The sequence below is a fragment of the Artemia franciscana genome, chromosome 11 (assembly GCF_032884065.1).
Source record: "Artemia franciscana chromosome 11, ASM3288406v1, whole genome shotgun sequence".
Lineage (NCBI taxonomy): Eukaryota > Metazoa > Arthropoda > Branchiopoda > Anostraca > Artemiidae > Artemia > Artemia franciscana.
This window is the reverse complement of record NC_088873.1, coordinates 23,631,980-23,647,848: the sequence shown is the minus strand read 5'-3', so window position 1 is coordinate 23,647,848 and position 15,869 is coordinate 23,631,980. Positions and strand designations below refer to the sequence as shown.

At 34.2% G+C, this 15,869-nt stretch overlaps 1 protein-coding gene across 4 annotated transcripts in view; it reads left to right on the top strand.

Moving 5' to 3' along the window:
• LOC136032988 (protein lifeguard 1-like) overlaps positions 1-13,059 on the top strand; it is a 36,171-nt gene extending 23,112 nt beyond the window's left edge. For 3 of the 4 annotated variants that reach the window (XM_065713511.1, XM_065713512.1, XM_065713510.1), the window contains 3 exons: positions 2,213-2,411; positions 7,070-7,331; positions 12,277-13,059. In XM_065713511.1, the coding sequence (XP_065569583.1) occupies positions 2,213-2,411; positions 7,070-7,331; positions 12,277-12,645 (830 nt within the window). In that variant the 3' untranslated portion in view covers positions 12,646-13,059. The remainder of the gene's footprint in view (positions 1-2,212; positions 2,412-7,069; positions 7,332-12,276) is intronic. The other variant, XM_065713508.1, reaches the window with a different exon arrangement.
• Positions 13,060-15,869: the final 2,810 nt, after the last annotated feature.

Here is a 15,869-nt window from a genome sequence, read left to right as displayed (position 1 = left end):
AGATTTGTCCTCAATAAATTTCTTGCGTAAGTACCAAAAATTGGTGTTCTTGCCAATCAATTATATAAGTTATCACTCATGCTTTGCCTTGTATAAGAAATCAAATTAGTGCATGTATTATCTTCGCCAAAAGATGATGACTTGACAATTCGATTCCACCGAACTTCTTGCTTTTCTGACGAGAGGACGAAAAAGTTTGATGACTGTATAAACTAAAGGACACAGGCCTTGGTTCAACATAAAAATTGTTGAATTTTTAACAATTCAACAATTTTACCTTAAATTTTACCTTAATTGTAAAATTTAAGGTGTGTGATCAGATAAATTTTCTTAACATGACGCCTAAAACAAAAATGGGAATAATCTCAAGTTGGTGAACTTAATGCTGCCTTTTGTTTGCATATAGATTTGTTTTGCATATAGACCTGCCGATCAAGGTTGTTGCTAAGGGATGTCCTGGGTATTACCGAGGATTTATTTTTTGGGGAAGGGGGTGCCACTGTGTATCAGAACATTGGTTCACGATTGCATTCAACACACTTTCAAAAAGTGCAGCCCCTTCCCCTTGGTAGGGAGAGGGTTTACATTGCTATGATTCTCCTTCCAGGGCTTCCCTTGCACGTAAAATTTTCTAATGCGGTATTTCCAATTTTTCATTATCGACCAAAATATACTTTTGACAATCCCTCCCCCTGTTTTAATCTTGGGAATGTTCTTGTGTGCTCTCAGTGAAGCAAACAAGAAATGTTTAACGCTTAACTGTACTTAGGTCAATTTGGCTTCTATTTTCTTGTTTAAATAATATGAATATTACAGCACATTTTCTGATGCCTTTGGATCAATTATTAACTGCTACGTCATTTCAAATAGTATCGGACATGTTTTTAATTTTAATGAATCCCTTTTCTGACGTGACTCGTTTTAGAAATGTCGAAGTTGTCCAGGGATCCTGTTTGACCAAACTGTAGTAGGGGCATACATAATTATTAGAAAATGAAATACAATTTCTGCTTTGGATAAATAAATTATGGTTGTATATTTTTCATTGGCAATTATTTTTCTTTTGTGGAGATTTAGTACCAGGGCAATTTTTCTTTTATTCAATTTTTGACTTTTCAACGTATCTAAAATTAGTCGTGTTCCAACCGATAAAGTAAAGTCGTTGCGGAGAATTTTTGGGTTGAACTGACGACCCCACAGGCTTCAAGTCTTGACCATTCATCCATAAGGTTAAGCTCAATTCGGCTCTTGATAAAATTAAATAATAAAAAACAAGTTTTTTCAACTGAAAGTAAGGAGCGACAATAAAAATTAAAACGAACAGAAATTATTCCGTATATGAAAGAGGTTATCCCCTCATCAACGCCCCACTCTTTACGCTAAAGTTTGGCTCTTTCTCACAACTCTACTTTTTAAAACACAATAAAAAAAACTACAGTAGGGTTCTCTGATACGCTGAATATAATGGTGTGATTTTCGTTAAGATTCTATGACTTTTAGGGGGTGTTTCCTCTTATTGTCTAAAATAAGGCTAATATTATGAGGACCATAAACTTGATGAAACTTACATATTTAAAATCAGCATAAAAATACAATTCTTTTGATGTAACTATTGGTATCAAAATTCTGTTTTTAAGAGTTTTGACTACTATTGAACCGGGTCGCTCCTTACTACAGTTCGTTATCACGAACTGTTTGATCATGTTAGAGATCAGATACAACTTATCATTCCAAATATTGTTCATTTTCGAATTACTTGTAATAGTGTGTCCATTCATCAATTTAATTTAGAAAAAGTGTAAGTAAATTCAATACAAGAGGCTAGTCTAGAGTAAACACTAATCTCTATTGAACCTTTATTACTTGGAATTTTTTTTAGTGTTCACTAACGTAAATGTTAGTTGCCAATAGTCAGAGTGAGGCATCGGAGGATTTTTTGAGGGAAAATTCCTCTCATTCTAAAAAAAATATCTAAGGAAGAGGGGCTTCTGATTTTTTCGTTTTGCTGGTATGTTTAGATACATGTTAAAGATTGTTTTTAAAAAGACTGATAATAATTTGTTTTAGAAGACTTGCCTTTTGTATTTAATTCTGTCATATCTTATTTATTTTTTTTTTGTATACGGTCCAGAATTTCAACTGGATGTGTAAAACCTGAAAATATTGGAATTGCTTCTATTTTAATATGATTCTCTGTCTAATTTAATTATAGGCGCTAATCCACCACCTTATAATCCTCACCAGCAGCAACAATATCCAGTGCAAGCAGCTTTTCCTGCTCAAGGAATTCCCCCTATCCCTGTTCCAAGGATTCCTACTAACATGAGTGACTACAACAGTTTTGGTGAAGACGAAAGAGGAGGCTCCTCTTTCAGTTTTTCTGATGCTTCTATCAGAAAAGGATTTATCAGGTAAATCTTTGGGTTGAATAGGTATTGTATTATAACTTGGACGTGTAATTTTTTCTCTTGTGCTTGTAATACCCGACCCACATTGTGGTCACAGTTGTTAAGAAATCCAAATTTTACAAGATAACATCATCAATTATGCATCCAGTTTGTAATTTATCCATTTGAACAATTTTCGATTTTCCTGCTAGAAATATATGGCTGACCAATTCAAGTAAAGAAGACATATTTTTTTTTAATTAGAAAAAAATGGAAGTTTAGAACAGCAGTTCTGTTATGTGTAAGATGCGTCTCGCAAAATATTCAAAGGTGTAACAAGATAACATCATCAATTATGCATCCAGTTTGTAATTTATCCATTTGAACAATTTTCGATTTTCCTGCTAGAAATATATGGCTGACCAATTCAAGTAAAGAAGACATATTTTTTTTTTTAATTAGAAAAAAATGGAAGTTTAGAACAGCAGTTCTGTTATGTGTAAGATGCGTCTCGCAAAATATTCAAAGGTGTAGCATCGGTTTGCAATATTTGGGAACAAATTAGTGTTTATACAAGCTTATATTAGGGCCTGAGCCTAATGTTTATCAAGCTTTGTTATATAGAATTTTTTAGTTTATTTTTCACTTTTTAATGTTTTAAAGTCCCTATTATTTCAAGGAAAGGTTATCTTTTCTGTTTTTCACTTTAAACGAATGAAATGAAAAAAAAAAAAAACATTGGCCAGAAAAATAACAATATTGCAAAAATAATTGATAAAGGCTCTAGTCCTAAGCTCTTAGGAGCAATCGTATATTTAAGAATCAATGAAAATGGAGGATCGAATTGCCATTCTGTGGCTTAAGATGCAAAGTATTGAGCATGCTAAACTTGAAAATTAAATTTATTATCCATAGCTAATGCTTAAATGCTTTTAAGTTGTTTTTTCTCTTTAATTTGGGTATTTTGGATTGAAAAAAAAATTATATAATAGTTTCTGAGAAATTTCTAATATGCTTTTTTATGATGGATAAGAACGTAGTCTGCTTTTCTAGCGTCCACAGTTTTTGCAGAATGATTTTTGTTTGGAACATCAATAGTTCAACACTGAATACTCTAATGAATGATTATGTGGAAAAAAAACTATGGCTACGAAAGTAATATATTATTGTGGAATTTAATCAAATCTCCGGTCTCAACAGCATTAACTGCATTAGGAAAATTTGAAAAAAAAACTAAATTTAGTTCCTGTTTTTAATCCAAAACATGAATAAGCAGGGATTTAGAAACAGTGGTATTAATTACACCAAGGAGTCAAACTAAACTTTTTATTGTTCAAAAGTTCAAGTATTTAGGCTATAATTCATTTTTTTTTTACTGAAATTTAAAATGTGGTTGGTATTTTTCTGTTGTCCCCTCTTTTTATGCAATCATTTTTTGAATTCTTTTAGTCAGAAGAACATCCGGAAAAATTCCACAAATTGAAAAATATTCCACAAATAGGGTCAATAGAAAATTTGACCCTTGAAAAAAAATTTCTAACGGTGGTTTAGAGTTCAGTATACAAAATTTCGTAAGTTAAATGTCCTAAATAATTGAAGTTTATTTCATTTTTCTTTTCGGCCTTCTTTCAGTTTTACTCCAACTTTATTTTGGAACTGCTTTTTCAATTGAAAATCAGCATTTAAGTGCTTAAAATGAGTATTAACTGAAAAACAATATCTTGATCGATAGCTAATATCAAATACGCGTCAATTGATTTAATTTGTGGTTTTACTTAGACAATAGCATAACTTCTATTAATAAATTGCTGTCTAAATTATCCCATGCTCAACTGCTGACTCATAAAATTATTATTCACATGTGCAAAAAATTTTTACCAAAAATTTTACTACTTTTGGTAAACACTTAAAAAAAATTGCAGGTTTAACCATGCTTAAGTCATAAGTTTTTTTCTAGCATTGAATTTCATAAGAACTTTGACAGCCAGCTCTATTAATCCAAACTTCAATTGGTTTTGCTGTCAATTGACTAACTGATTGCTAACCATTTAATGCTGAAATTAAGAGATGCTTAAATTACGAACCATAAAAGAAAGAGATGTGCGTCGCCAATTTGTCAATGAATGTATGGCTTCAAGTCAATAGAAATGGTTGCAGTATGATCTAGTTTCAGGTGCAAAGGAACTATTCTTTCTAAATTGATTGGGGAAAATCTAAGCTAGATTAAAACTTCTTCTTGTATTTTTTTTTATTATTAACAAAGGGGTCACAGAAAAATACCAGTTAAATCTCCAAATAATACTAACAAAATAAAATTCTTTCTGTACCACATTACATTCACAGCAAGTTTCGATGCAAATGAGCCTGTCTAGGACGACCCAAAAAACACGAAATAACTATTATTATTATTCTTTCTCGAAAAAAAAAATTAATTCTCCCCTTTCACCATTCCTACTAAAAAACTTAATCAACAATTCTTAAATTAATGTGTTTATAGGAAGCTCGAAAGAATCCCTTACTCATAATCTACAACTCATCACAATTACCAACACATACTGAAATCCCAGCGCATCCAATCACAAAACATATGGAACAAAATCTCTTTTAACAAAACACAAGTATAAACTCTCCAAAATCAATCACTAGTGTGTCTCTAGAATATTTATTAAAACAAATACAGCACAAAGAAGCACAGAAATCCTTAAGAATCGTCTTACCTTTTACTTCTGCTGAAAGTCTATTCCAGACTTCAAGGCCTATATGCTTAATGGAAAGTTAGATATGGTAGTCATAGAAATATGTGCTCTAATCAATTCAACATGTCAAGTTTTATAATTATATCCCCTTTTCGTATAAAGGTTTCGAAAACATACATGTAATAGATTAAAAAATAATTTATGCATAAACAAATTTACATGAAATTTAACCAAATCAAAAAACAGTAGTATTTTTAATTAAATATACTATGATTAGATATATATTAATTAGTTCTTAATTAGAGATATAATATTAGATATATCTTACAGAACTCAAGACAAATACACAGCCATACTTACGGCTAAGATTTTACAACCTTATTTTGAAACACACATAGCAAGTATAAATGGCCAGTGAACGCTGACGACCGAACTAATACACAATACAGTAAGTGGGGATGAATAAGAGGCCTTTTTGAGGGAAAAAATTGTCTTATTTGCGCAGAGTTCCAAGATTTTAGCTATTTTTGTGCTTAAAAATGTAATGTAACCTTTAAAATTAAGTACTATAGTTTTATATGTCATCTACCATGACACCGAGATACTTCACAATACTTGTCTGTTTTATACTTTCACTTTCTAACTCAATTTCTTCAATCCTAGGATAGTAATTTACACTTCTCCCATATAACATGAGCATTGTTTTCTTGTGTTTAACAAACATTGTTCACTGGCATCCATCTCTTGATTATTCCCATCCCTTGTTTCATGCTATTTTTCAAATCAGATTCTGTTTTCATAGCAATTGTTAGCTGAGTAGCATCAGCAAAACTTGGAAGTATTATCCATATCTGGGCCCCATTGTACCCTAGTGTTGACAGCTGTTTGAAACATCCATTAAGGCCATTAATATGTACGACAAATAATGGGGACCCAGCACAGGACTTTTTAGCGCACATCATTTTACTACCATCTTATCTGACAAGACTGTACCTACTCTTACTCTGCGTTCTTCCTTCAAGAAATGAAGGTATCAATTTTAGACTTTTGAAACGTATTCCAGCGTTCTCAAACTCAGCCAATAAAATCTTCTTGTAGTCACCACAGGCAAAATCTTTCATAATATAAATACAGGAAATGTCATAAACAGGAAATAGCCTCAAAACCCGGTTTAGTTAAGGCCCATGTATCTGTATGTAATTAAATTAGAGCCAGCCCTTCTGAAAGAGCTCATTATGAAATTCTGTTTAGTCCTGTTCTGAATAGCCTTATAATGTGTTGATGGTCAAAGTATTTTGATTCATCTGTTCCATGGTCTTCCTTATCGTTATCGTCCAACTATTGTTCCTTCGAGTTTATTTCAGAAAAACCACGGGGGTCATTTTTTGAGGTGTCCAATCCACCGCTTCTGCTGCCATTTGATTTTATTTGGGATTTTACCGTAAGATTCCTGCTGCTAAACTTGAGGAGGTTGCGTTCGTTCTTCGTTTTCAAGATTCAGATCTCACACTAATGCCAATAAATTGTAAAATTTTGCTGGCTTGAAAGGTAGTCGCGCTTCCATATTTTTGATAGCCTGTTAAAGCTAGAATTGGCGAGAGCTAATAGGCGTCGTTTAAAATTAACGGTATAGCAGTTGTGAGCAGACAGGAGGCCTCCATGGTAGATAAAGTGATCGAGTACTTCGGTCTTTGGAAGTTTCCAGCAGTTGTAGTCATCAGATCGACACTGTCGACATATTTTGACACTATATATCAACTGATATGAATAACAGTATGGCAGGCAGAAGAAGGTTTCGCAGCATACTGCAGACTTGGAAGATGCCAGAGGAGTTTGAAAATTCGTCATTCATAAGTATTTGGCTTTTCAGTCTGCCGTACGCATTCTCAATTATCACTACAATCTTGTTTTATGGTATTCTCAATATAAATTTATGTTTAGACTTTTTGATGTATTGACAAAAAAGATACCTTTTGTTGTTTGCAGGAAGGTGTTTGCAATTCTTATGTGTCAACTTCTTGTTTCCCTTGGCTTTATCTCATTGTTTGTATACAATGAAGGAGTGAGACAGTGGACGTTAAGGAATTCATACTTAGTTTGGGTAGCCTTTGCGATAGTCATGGTGACCATGCTTACTTTGGCTTGCTGTGACGGAATGAGGAGAAAGTTTCCCTGGAATTTCATCCTACTTGGATTGTTCACTGTGGCTGAAAGCTTCATGCTTGGTACCGTTAGTGCTACTTATAAGGTATTTAAATTAGTTTATTTTGATATATTGTTTTTTAATTTTTTTCTTTTCTTTTGGCACGCCTAAACAAAATCATTCTGGTCTTTTTGCAAGAGATATGGATGGCTTTATTTGGAAAAATAAATCCACAAGATCAAAGTAAAAATTAAGGTGACAAAACATACGGTAAGAAATTTTGAAATGAGACTAAGTATGTGAGAAGTCTTTTTTTATTGTTGAAATCCTTCTCATAATACCAAGAACCACACAAGTGGCAGACTACAAGCATTGGTCATGTATTCGTCGATTACTTGACATGACAGATAGGAACATCTGTTCATCGTTTCTCTCCTCATAAAGTAGTTTGTTGAAAGTTATTAAATTCTGTATTAAAAAACATAGTTATATACAAGGTTTTTTGTTGTTTTTTCTTCCAAAATTATAAACGACATTAAATTTAGCCACCTAACTGAAATAAAATATATGTTTTGAAGCTAAATAAAAGCTATATTCATCAAGATGTTAGTGCTAGCAAATACCTTGTATAGATTTTGTATAAAGGATTTCTATGAAATTTGAAAATCTTAATTTAATTAGAGTTTGGCAGAGTTCCTGTATTGGGGTTAATTTGAATGTATAATAGTTTTCCCATAATTATGCATTTCCTGCATAAAAGGAAACCTTTGCTTACCTGTCTTTATATCTTAGATTATATTAGTTTATTAGCTGAAAAGTGTATTTGGGTCCGACCCTCATAAACAGAAGACCAAAGATTTGTTCCAAGGGATCGGGTCAGATGACCGCAAAAAGCATTTGAGGCATTTTGATTTTCCTAGGGTCTAAGATGGCTACATTTAAAATAATATAGTATCTAATCTGTTATATTTTCATAGCTAATATTTATTATCTGTGTGTGTTTTTTTCATGCTCATGAGCATAATTTGAACGGATAAATACAGGAAAATTGTATGGACATCAGACGGTTGTTATATAACTACTAGAATATGTTTTCTGATCAAGAATTCCAAGGTATGCGCTTGAGATTTTTTTCTAAGGGCATTCAACCACCCTCTCCCAGAGGCACACGTGCCTCCTCTTTAAGCCAAAGTTTTATTCTCACCCCTGAATCAGTGTTTGGGTGGGTATATATTAAGGATAGGGATTACTTCTCAGTATTTAACGATATTTGAAATTATCAGGGATGGCACAAAGTCATTATTTAATTTTTTGTCACCTTTTGCTTATTCCGTCATTTTATGCCACAGGAAATGCTTTTGCTTTCTTTGGACAAGCTCTTGACGCAAGAACTGGCTACTGTGTTAAACAGGTATGTTATTTAGAAAACAAAAAAAAAGCAAAAAGATCGACATCTGGAAACCTTTTTATTATATTTTTCACTTTGGCTATCAATCTTCAATATCTTCAATAACCTACATTCAAGATGGTACTTGGGCCCTACCCCATTTTAAAACTTGTTCAAGGTACATCCTAACACTAAAAGATCTAATTTTCTATGTTGCAGCACAGATTAACAGATGGACTACTTGTAAAAACTCCTTTGACTCAAAAATCACGAGGATTTGTTTTTTTAAGCATATATAATTAGTTACCTCGAACGCTCAAGGTAACTCGAGTATTTCACGGTTTTGTTCTGAAGATACTATGTAAAGTTTTTGCCACCTCTAGATCGATGCAAAACAATGTGAGCTCCGTGAAGCGATCAGCTATTTTGTCTAGGTTTACAGTACTGTCTACATGATCGTGCAAAGGCAATTTTCCTGTCATTTGGGGTTTTTAAGACGCACCATTAAAGAATACAATACCAAGTAAACACTTTCGTTTTGATTATGGTAACTTATTTTGCTTTCCCCATGCATAAACAACTTTAAGATTTTTATCTTGAATGCACTGCGAAACATGAGGGATGAAGTTCATAGACGGTGTTTGTATTTAGAAAAGGTGGATAAAATTACCATAGAGGGGAGAAAGTGGTACAGGGAGGAATAAAAAAAATATACACAAATAATCAAATCCTCGCATAGTGGCCACGCTGCAATAGTGTCTTCATTGCTAGGGTGGGACTACTTCTTTGATAAAATGAAGAATCCTGAATAATAATGAATCTTAAGCAATGGTAGTTGTTGCTCTCTATGGTCTCGGGTATGTGAATTAACTTTTTTTTTCTACCTGTCCATATTTTTGGCAATCTTTCATTCCAGTTTCAAGCATGTCAGGAATGGCAATTTTAAAAAGTCTCAGTTCCCGCTCATTAATAAAACAATCATGAGAAAAATACCCAAAATGCTAGGTCCAACGGTTTATTTTTCTAGTTCTTTTTTAATTTAATCCAGAGGTTTCAAACCATTGTTGTAGTCTACTATTACTTGTAGATTTTTGTCCCTTGATTTTTTAATTAAAATCAAGTTACCATCAAGCCATGGTTAATTGGAGAAAAATTCAAGAGAGCTAGTCTGAGTTAGAGGCAAAGCCGGCATAAGTCTTTTTCAGGATTATATAAACATGATGCCATTTTCACTTGTTGATAGATAGTCTATCATCCATTCAGCAATCCTAGGACAGAACTAAGATAGTTTACTCATAGAACTTGGGGATGATCGAGGTTTTTGGGTTGAATCATGACGGACAATGTCCACTGGACTTGTATGCAAAGCATGTGACTGAATTTACTTGGACTTGGAGGCGAACAAGTGAGCTAAGCCTAGTAGGTTTACCCGCTCAGAGTCTCAGGCGGAATCTAGCCTATGCCCACTGCTTAAAGTATGGATGATTAAAGTCGTTGAATGGTTAGACTATTTCTCTTCGGTAATCAATCGCTAAAAATGTACCAACAATTTAGTCCTTTCTCATACCCATATTCACCGCTTAAAGCACGGATGCCTCCAAGTAGTGGCTAGTTGAAAAAAAATTTGTAACTAGTCAATATAATTGCAAATTTGCTCCCCCAGCGTGAATTAGCCGGCTAGAACCTCAACAGGTTGACTCTAGTTCGGCACTGTGGAGTAACATGAATGAGAGGAAAATTTTCAAGTATAGTTGAAAATTTTCAAGGTAACTACTGTCAACCGGCGTGTGTTCCCCGGGGAGACCCTCCAACAAGGTTGACTCTAGTTCGGCATTGTGTAGTGACATGCATGAGAGGTGTAGCATAAGTGGGAGACATTAACAACGGCAGTGAAAGGGGTAAAATTAACCTTGGCTTGATGCCCACTTAATTGGACAATCTGTCTTGGCTTTTTCTACAATTGGCCATGACTTTCAATTCAAATTTCATTCCATTTTTAATTCAAAAATACTTTGAGATAAATAGAATAAGTAAGAAATCGTTGAAAGTTTGACTTGCTGTTATCTATCTTCTTCTTCTAACAACTCACTGCAGCACCAAGCCGCATAAGGGCAGCACAGCTACGCACGCTTCTCCTCCACCCCGATCTATTCAAAGCCTCCCTCTTTACACCCTGTCAAGAAGTTCCTATTTCCTTTTGAACATTTCTTTAGGACATACTCCTGCCCCATTAGGAGACGATCTGCTTTTTGTTTGGCCCTAGATGGTTGGCCGATTAGGACAATCTTTGACAATTTGTCATCCTTCATTTGCAGATGCAGAACGTGTCCTAGCCAGCTCAACCTTTCTCTCATTATAGACCTAGAGAGCGGGATTGGACCAAACTTTTCGTACAGCTTACTATTTCAGATTCGGCCATTCAGTCGAGTACCCAAAGCGATCCAAAGGCAATTTCTCCAGAAAACATCTAGCAAATCCTCTTCTGTCTTTCGGAACGTCAACGCTTCAGAGCCGTATTTCTACATCGTCAATTTTTTTACTCTCAGTTTAGTATTCAACTTGTTCCTGGAAAGTTTCTCTCAAATTTTTGTCTAGGAGTCTACCAACTTTATACCTTCATGGAAGGTAGTTGCCCTTCCAGAATTTCAGCTATAGATTAACTCTAGACACTACTAGATGGTGACCTTTGCTTAAAACATAACTAACAGCACTCTTATGCACACTAGAAAATGTTCCCATTGCGAGAAGTTAGCCAGAGGGACAAAGAGGGAGCTACTGGGCCTTCCTTGAGCAAGAAGTGAGAAGAGAAAGCAAAAGGCCTAATACTAAATGAAGGAGCAATAGAAAGGTGTTGTCAGACAGAGAGAAATTGGCGAAAAGTAACTTGCAGTTGAGACCTTGCAAAAATAGCTCCAGTAAGAGAAAGCTTCTTTTCTGCGAAACGTTCACTTTAAGTTAAGTTACTTGAAGGTGGATTTGATAGTTTGTAACAGGGTCTTGATGGTCTTGGAATTGGCTTAAATGATGTTCAAATAATGAATAACAAAAGGAGAAGAAAAGTGCATGAAAATTTGGGTCAGAAAAAAAATAAACATTAATTGGTTGTTTTGCCAAAAAGCCAAAAATAAAAATACAGTTTTATTTCTGTTGCATCTCTTTCTTTCAAGCTGTGATTACTTTCTATGTAATCTAACGAAATATATTAGATTAAAAAAAGAAAGAAAAGAACAGTCAAGAGTGGGACATAAAGGGTCAGTAGGTAGGTAATGAAACAGTAAAAAACCAACGGTTGCTATTTTACTACTATTTTTTTTACCCTAAGGATTATGGAAGTCAGTCACTTTCTGTATCTAAAAGTGATTGAATAAGCTTTCATCCTAGACTTGGGAGCTTTAGCTCCAATCTCAAATCGTAAAAGGGGCCTAGAACCTTCTCAGTTTTGGCCGTTTTTAACTTTATGAATCTCGATTTTTAAATTACTCTTAATCATGCTTGAACACAAATTAAAAATGAAGGGAATGTATAAATATAAGTATTCAAAATGCTCAAATATGAGCATTCAAGGTAAAAACTTTTCTGTTGAATATCTATTTGAGTAAATATATCTAAATTATGTTATTGTTTCATGGTTTGGTAATTTTTTTGTTAATCAATTTTTTTCAGGCTGATGAAGTGGTTCTTGCTGTCGGAATATGTGCCGCCGTTTGCTTAGCCCTGACAATCTTTGCAATGCAAACAAAAGTGGACTTCACGGCACTTGGTGGAATTCTCCTCTGCTGCACCGTAGTTCTTTTCATTTTCGGCATTGTTGCTATCTTCATCCCTGGCAACACTGTTCGCTTGGTTTACGCTTCACTTGGGGCGTTACTTTTTTCGGTTTACCTTGTTTTTGATGTTCAGTTAATGATGGGAGGAAAACATAAATATTCAATCTCGCCGGAAGAATACATTTTTGCCGCTTTGAATCTCTATGTTGACATCGTGAATATTTTCATGTTCATTCTTTCTATTATTGGTAATTCGAGGAATTAGTTTTTCCTTATATTTTTTTTTCGTCCAGTAGTGGTGGCAATTAATTTCTTGTTAATGTATTTTCGCAGTTGCTGTCTTTTTGACATGTCATATATTCACTACATTTCATTTAGAATTTTCCTAACTGAAAATGGAACTGTACTAATTTGAAATTAAGTATTTTATCGAAGCTTTTCCTGGGTAAACCCTACATTTTACCATTTCATTTCATAATTTATTATCGTATTTTCATTATATGATGTATATATCGTTTAATTTAAAAAGTCTTCAGTACCTATACCTAGAAAGAAAATGATTGTTTCAGTGTAATAAGGTTTGCCTTGGAAAATGCTTTGCCTATGTGTTTGATTATTACTATTCCTATATTTTTGTGTTGCATTCATGTGGCTCCAATAAATTGTTGATAAAATAAAATGGAAATTGTGTATACATTTGTCTAGTATTTTCTGGAGAAGTAGGTACTTACTCATTAAAATCGGCTTTGTTTCCTTCAAAGTAATTTATCGGTTATAAAACGCTTGCACCAGAGCTTTTTTCCAACGTTCCAAGCGATTTTTGGTATTTCCTTGAGCTCTTTTAGCAATGCGCACTTTCAGCTCCTCAGTTGTCGCGACTTGTCGTTCTTTCGTGGTTGTTTTCTGTTTTGGGAACAAAAAAGTCGCCAGAAGCTAAGCCCAGTAAATATGGGGGCGGAGGTATGATTACGGAATTGTTTTTGGCTAAAAAGTTACAATTTGCAATTTTCATGCAAAAGTGCATGCGGTTAAATTTCTGCCTTTTTGAAAGAAACGTAGTTGTCACATGTTTCATGCCTAAATCCAAAAAAACTACGTGGCATGATGAAACTAGTATGCCTACATCCCAGTAACTTTGCTGATGGTTTTTGACGAGTTGATGTTCTCGTACATCCGGGCGGGCATTGCCATTAACATCTTCATTACAACAGGTGAAGAAGTACCATTTATAAGCACTTTTTTGGCTCGAAGTAGGCTTGCGAAATGTCACAGTCAATATTTCAAACACATTGGACCACCTAATTTTATTTTTCACAAAAAAAACTGATTCAAAATTTTGCTTTATTTCCTCAAAATAAAATAAAAACTTGCGGAGTATGCAGCAACAGGTCTAACTTTGTAACTTTTGAAGACAAATTAAAAATACAAATAACCTGAATAGATCTGGGGTAAAATACTTCTCTCCTCCCCTCTTACGGCATTTTCAAGTTGCAAATTAAGCTGTTCTATATTTTTTTAAAAAGTGCTACCCATCCTTATTTGTTGTTTTTGAAAAAAAACAAAAAAAACAGTGTAGTTCATCGCTCTTATAAGCTAAGCTTTATACTAGAAAAATTCTTGTTACACTATACTCAGACGAGTTTTATTTATTACATTTTAGATTTGTTCTTCTTCAAATTGGCACTATGAGCCAACTGTTGAAGAGAAATAAGTCCAAAAAGTAATGCGAAGCAACAGTTAATCTGGAAGTGACTTTAGATTCAATTAATGTAAGTTTTTATTTTACAAAGTTAGAATTTTTTCATGATAGAATTTGCTGAGGTGGGGGGGGGAGATGTAGTTAAACTGGAGGTGATGAAAATTTAGCTAATAAAAATTTCCTGGATTTAATTAAATAAAAATTTTAGTATTACGGTGTTTAGCTCAGAAGAGTGTCAACTGCACTGTCAGAAAATAGAATATACTGAATCATGAAATCCCAATTAAAAGGAATCCAGTGAAATTACGAAGAAACGGGAAAACAAGTTGAAAAATGGCAATACCTCATGAAAATCTAGCCTCTCCCTGGGAGAGCTTAATTTGAAAGCAATGAATTATGTAATTAGGGCAATTAAAAAAAGTATGTAAGTTAACCACATAGAATATCAACCACCTTTATTCTCGGTACGTATGCTAGGATTGATTTCTGAGATGGGGGTATTTGAAATTATGTGGAAAATATAAGAAATTATATACTTAAGAGTTCGGGAGGGGGCTCAGGCCCCTACTGAATGAGAAAGGTCGCTTAGTTGAATGGGAACTGGTTACTTATAAAAATTACGCGTGATTTCCTTCGACGAACTAAAACAAAATTGCTGAGTAGAAAAATAAGAGAATATGAAGGCTCTTGAGCCTCAATTCATGGACCATAAGAAGAGAAATCGTATTTTATTCCTTTTTAGATCATGCTCGATGCACAAAGCCATCTTATTGTAACAGGTCATGGCAAAACTGCTGCTTTTAGAGATGTATATTAACTGTAATCAGGCCAGGATTTACCAATGGGCCCTGGCCTAGGGGTGCACAATGCTAGGAGGTGCAATAAATTATCACTGAGGAATTTTTTTTCTTAACAAAAGCTTGACTCTGTGATTTATCGCCCGAGTGCCAGGTGCCCTTCGTTGCCGCACTGCCTATTCACAGAAAAGTGATTTTAAAACAACACGGGAAATTTTTTGGCCACGTTTGAACTGTCAGATATCTCCTAAAAATGGTAGCAGATAGTTCGGTATCATCTTTATCTTTCATTACTTTTGGCTCATCACTTGCGTTCTGTTCTTTACTTCCACTATCCCAAAATATCGGGGATTTCCCTAAAAATCTCGCTAAAACGGAGCAGCAAAAACGCTTGGGCCTAGAAGCGTCAAAGCTTTAAATCCTACCCAGATTGTAATGTGTCTTAATTTGTGTGTAACTGCTATGCGTATTTTTATTATATAGAGTCCAAATTCGGTCTGGGAGTGGGAGGCGACAAAAAAGCGGGCTAATTATACAAAAAGTACATAAAATCATGGCAAATTGTAGTATGTTCAAACAGTTCATGGTAACAAACTGTAGTAAGGAGCGACCCGGCTCAATAGTAACTCTAAATTACAGAATTTTTAATTACGAAACTCTAAATTACGGAATTTTTATTCTAAAAGATACATAAAAAGAATCGGATTTTTATGCCGATTTGAAATATACAAGTTCCATCAAATTTAGTCTTTGTCATCAAAAGTTACGAGCCTGAGAAAACGTGCCTTATTTTTGAAAATAGGGGGAAATACCCCCTAAAAGTAATAGAACCTTAACAAAATTCACACCATCGCATTCAGCGTATCAGAAAACCCTTTCGCAAAAGTTTCAAGCTCCTATCTACAAAAATGTGGAACTTCGTTTTTTATCGCCAGAAGACCGATCTCGGGTGCGTGCTTTTTTTTTTTATTTTTTTTTTCAGGGGTCATCGTA